General features: G+C 38.3%; 1 protein-coding gene across 1 annotated transcript; it reads right to left on the bottom strand.

Annotated features, from left to right (window-relative positions):
• Nucleotides 1-2,758: 2,758 nt before the first annotated feature.
• On the bottom strand, nucleotides 2,759-3,739 carry LOC100954892 (olfactory receptor 4A5-like). The gene has a single exon (XM_003802413.1). It carries the CDS (start codon nucleotides 3,737-3,739, stop codon nucleotides 2,759-2,761), a length of 981 nt encoding a protein of 326 aa, XP_003802461.1.
• Between the last annotated feature and the right edge of the window lie 1,495 nt (nucleotides 3,740-5,234).

A 5,234-nucleotide genomic window follows, 5' to 3' on the forward strand; every position in this document is an offset into this window, starting at 1 on the left:
TCAAGTGGCTAAGGCGCCAGCCACGTACACCCAAGGTGGCGGGTTCGAATCCAGCCCAGGCCTGCCAAACAACAATGATGGCTGCAACCAAAAAGTTGCTGGGCATTGTGACAGGCACCTGTGGCCCCAGCTACTTGGGAGGCTGAGGCAGGAGATTCACTTGAGCCCAGGAGTTGGAGGTTGCTGTGAGCTGAGATGCCACGGCACTCTACTCAGGGGGACAGCTTGAATCTCCTGTCCCAAAAAAAAAAAAAAAAAAAGAATTCAATGAATTCAAAGAGAAAATTACCAAGGATTTTGACACACTGAGACAAGAATTTGCAGCCCTCACAGATCAGACAAATACAGTAGAATCCCTCAATAACAGAATGGAGCAAGCAGAAGAAAGAATTTCTGATATTGAAGACAAAGATTTTGGATGCTCCCAAGTGCTCAAAGAGGAAGAGAAATGGATAGAAAAATGGATCATTCTCTCAGAGAGCTTTGGACTAATTTGAAGAAAACTAATGTTCACCTTATAGGAAGCCCTGAAGGTGATGAAGTTGCTTTGCAAGGCACAGGGGCTCTTCTTCATAAGATTATGAAGGAGAACTTTCCAGACATGCCAAGAGATTCTGAAATTCAAATTCAGATAGAAGACAGTTGCACAACCCTGCACCACTCAACCACTCAGCATTCATACCCCACTGGGTTGGTATCTTAAAGTTCTCCAGAATCCTTCAGGGGCAGGTCTCACAGTGCCCCTTGATACCAGTTCCTATGAGGTGCAGGAGTCCTTAAGCCTGTCCCAAGACTGATATTCTGATCCTGGCAGGTGGAATTAAGACAACCATCCTTTAGGCCCCTGTTAAAACCTTCTCACAACCTTTTCACAACAGCAGCCCTTGGACAGCAAGAGCTTCCCCATATGGGTGTCTCACCAGCTACCAAACCAATTGCAAATCAACTCCAGCCAGTATTCAGACCTGATTGTTGTATATTGTTTGCATCCACCCACTCTTCCAAGATTTCCACTTAATGTGCAGCTTCCCCCACAAATCAAAAACTCCAGAGAGGCTTTTTCCCATCCTTTACCTCCATCAGTAGGTCAGCTGAACCTGGTTGGTCTCAATCACTTGCCTAATGTGTCAGATTTCCACCATTCCAGATCACATACTGTATCCAGCTCACCACGTCACCATGCTTCCTGAGCTAGGATTCCATGTAAGGTCCCTACGCCAGGTATGGCTGGGTTCTTTCTTATTCCCCAGTTGTACTAGGAGTGCTCAGCTGAATAATCCTTCTGGTCTTCTGTCTTGCTCCACCTCTGAACCCACTGTCTTAAAGCCACTACATTAGCAAAGTATCAGACATTTCACCATATCAGCTATTGGCAAGATACAGAGGAATGGAATTGGTATGCCCTGATGGTAGGTACGTATGTCACTTAAAACAGAGCATTAGGAAAAACTAAACCATCTATAAAAGTGAACACATAAACATTCCATCTAAACATGAAAGAATTACTATCCGAGTGTCCATAGAAATACTTTGTGGGGCAGGGGGAACCAACATGGAAACAACACAAATGACTATGTTATGTTTGAGAATATTTGCACATGAAATAATACACAACAGGAGAAATGATGAGACTAAAGTTGCATGCAGCATCATTATCAAGTTTTAGAAAGTTGACATTATGGACAAAATTAAAATTCAGAAATTATGTACCATATAATGTAATTTTAACAGAGGTTAAGGAAGAGGAAAATCTGAATGTATATTGTAAAGGATAAGTTTAGCATTGGGATATACCTTTAGGAGAAGACACAACAACGATAAAATTTATTTTCTTAATTATAAAGTATAACAAAGCATAGATGATGTTGCATATTACAATAAAGTGATTCTATGCTCTTTCTGATTTGTGATATTTCAAGATAGCTGCTAATTGGAAAAAACTTTATTTTTTAGAAAATGGAAAATCAAAACTATTTATACCACACAATCATTTTTAAGTCTATAAGTAAAAGTATTAAAATTGAATTAGGAAACACATTGCTTATGCAAAACAACACATTTCTTTACCCATATCTACAGATTCATAAACACAAGGTAAGAAGTTTTACATGTTCTTCTACGAATGCCAAAAGTGCACATAAATACTGAAGAAAATCACAAAAATATAAGAAAGTGCAGTATCTATCTCATAATCAAGAACTAGAATCCATTTCTTCATCATCCACACTTCATCCAACAAAATTGTCCACTGATAGTGTCTTTAACTAACAATATCATCTGCCAACCAAGTGTCCTGAACTGGAAATCCATGGACATTGGCCTGAGAAACAGAAGTAATCATAAGAAAAAATGCATAGTACAACTAAAGAAAGTTGCTTTGCTGAAAACATAGTGAACATTAAAACTTAAAATTCACTTTTGGGCTGTAGAGATTTGTTCTAAGTATTGGCCAAATTCCTTTCTCATGAATGAGTGATAGTAAATTTTCAAAAACACTTGTTTTTCTCCTTTAAAATGAATAAACCACTTTCTTCTAAGTGCCATTTCAATATAAACTATGAAAAATATAGTTACAAGATGACCTTAGTTTTATTTTTACTTGAATTTGCATATCCTTTATTCATCCTGCAGAATTTCTCAGGTAGATGATCTTAATCCTAAAAGGTAATTAATTCCACTTTTCCAATGTCTTTGTAAAAATGAAAAGAAGCATCCATAGAGAATCAGTTGAATTGACTATACAATCTATCACTAGAATTCACCATCTGTGTGTTGCCTTAGAACTGGTAATAAATGTGGTCAATGCAAAAGACATTCCATCCACATTTAACTTTTTATACCAGAGTTTTTCCATAGCGTTTTTCATCTCTGAATTTCTCAAGGTATATATTAAAGGATTCAACATGGGAGTGATAACTGTATAAAATACAGTCATGAACTTATCAATAGGAAGGTTGGACACAGGCCTAACATACATGAAAATACAGGGAACAAAAAACAGGACCACCACAGTGATGTGGGAGGTGCAGGTAGATAGGGCTTTATGCCTTCCTTCCAGACTGTAAGTTTTAAGGGATCTTAGGATGACTCCATAGGAGATGAGGAGAAGGATAAAGACCACCATGCAGATTGCTCCACCATTGGCAACTACAGTGAGACCTATAAAGTAGGTGTCCACACATGCAAGTTCCAATAATGGGTACATGTCACAGACAAAGTGATCCATGACATTGGGCCCACAGAAGGGGAGACTGTACACAAAGACAATTTGAACCACAGAATGCACAAAACCTCCAGCCCAGGCCACCACCAACAGAAGGATGCAAACCTGTCTTTTCATAATAGTCAAATAGTGCAGAGGCTTACAGATGGCCACATAGCGATCATAGGCCATCACCACCAGAAGGAAGACCTCAGCTCCACCAAACAAGTGTTCTATAAAGAGCTGGCCCATGCAGGCTGGAAAGGAAATTGTCTTTTTATCACAGAGTAAGTCTACAATCAATTTTGGTGAAATGGCAGAGGAATAAGCAGCATCCATGAGTGACAGGAAGGCCAGGAAGAAGTACATTGGGGAGCCCAAAGAGGGGCTCCGGAAAATAGTCAATATGATGAGCAGGTTACCCATTATTGTCACAGCATATGAGAGCAAAAACATCACCAGTAATGCTTTTTGCCCATCAGGATCTTCAGTAAGTCCCAGGAGGACAAATTCGGTGACATTGTTACTCTCTCCCATCTACTCGTCTGTAAGGTTTGTGTCAGAGCTGAGAAGTCAGAGGAACAGAACCTGCAATGAAATTGTGAACAGGGCTATGAACACATCCACAGTGTCTTGGAGCACATCTTTTTTATATCTTCAACAGTGGTGTACCCACATATACACTAGGTAAATATCTATGGAGTTCCTCTTCTCAAGCTCACAATAGACTTTTCTTTAACAATTTCATTTCTCCCCAGATGATTTTTTTGGGGTCTGAATAGGTAAAAAGTTCTATCTCTAACTTAATGGATATTCTATAGAGAAAAATAGTTAAGGGCTCAACAATCTTTCATACATTATGTAACTCTATTTACAAGATGGTACTCTGTGGCACAAGGATCAGGGAGTGTTCCTGCTCATGAAGCGCTTACTCTCTGGTGGTGACAATAAACTATAAATAAATAAATTGGCATAGAGTCAGTCTTTTAAATTTTGTAGCAGTTGTGGTATCTTTACAACATGATCTGTATTGTAATAAAGATTTTGAAATATCTTACAAAATACTATGGAAGTCCACTATCATACCTTTCATCCTTTATACTCTAAAGGCTTTTCTGTCTTCACGAATCTCTCATTAAATATCAAGAGATTGGACTAACTACATAATTAATTGACATTTTTTTGTCTATAATTCTCTTTACTTGTGCTACAATATTTGATGCACTTTTACTTAATCCTGCCCTTGGGGAATTGATTTTGAACTGAATTAAACTAATTCTTGGCTGTCACCAGCTACCACAGTGGCACCTAATATTATTTCTCAGAACAATTTGACTTAGCTAGGTGATGAGGGAGGATGAAAAAGACACTGAAAAGAGAGATAAATCACAGTGTGACATGGCTTTATTTAAAATCCTATTTAAATACTATGAGTGCTCAAAAAAGGAGATTCAAAGTGTAGATTACTAAAAGAGGATTACTTGAGAGAAAATTCCAAGCTCAATAGAAGAGTCATTTTCTAAGTGTAATTCTAAGACTATCTCAGTTAGCTCCTTGGAAAATAATGGGACTCAACTAGACAATCTCAGAATCCAGTCCAGTCAAGATATCAATGATACTATTCTTCACCCTTACTTCATTCTACTATGCTGACATTACTTTTATTTTTCATATTTTTATACTTAGAAAACAATATCACAGATTATCACTGTTACGTAAAAAATGTAAGCCAGTAACAAATGAGATTTGATTATTACACTGAGCAAATAATGAACATGAGTTTCTCATTCAGGGGGTACCTATTTACGATCCAAGACATCCTTAGAGATAGAGCACAGCACAGTGGACTCTGGAGTTGCACTGCCTTTGCCACAATCCCAGCTTCACCGCTGACTATGTGACTTTGAGCCACCTAATAAATCTCTTTTGCTTCAGTGTCATCATATTGAGAATGGGGCTACCCATAGTGCTTACTCCTTAGGGTTGTTTTTTATTACAACAAAGTGCCTAGAACAGAACCTGCTAAAGCCTC

The sequence above is a fragment of the Otolemur garnettii genome, unplaced genomic scaffold, assembly GCF_000181295.1.
Source record: "Otolemur garnettii isolate 467f Iridium unplaced genomic scaffold, OtoGar3 scaffold00247, whole genome shotgun sequence".
In the NCBI taxonomy this organism is placed as follows: Eukaryota; Metazoa; Chordata; class Mammalia; order Primates; family Galagidae; genus Otolemur; species Otolemur garnettii.

Bases quoted from the DNA above. Each gene is read 5' to 3' on its own strand.
- LOC100954892 (XM_003802413.1), bottom strand. From the start codon at position 3,739: ATGGGAGAGAGTAACAATGTCACCGAATTTGTCCTCCTGGGACTTACT.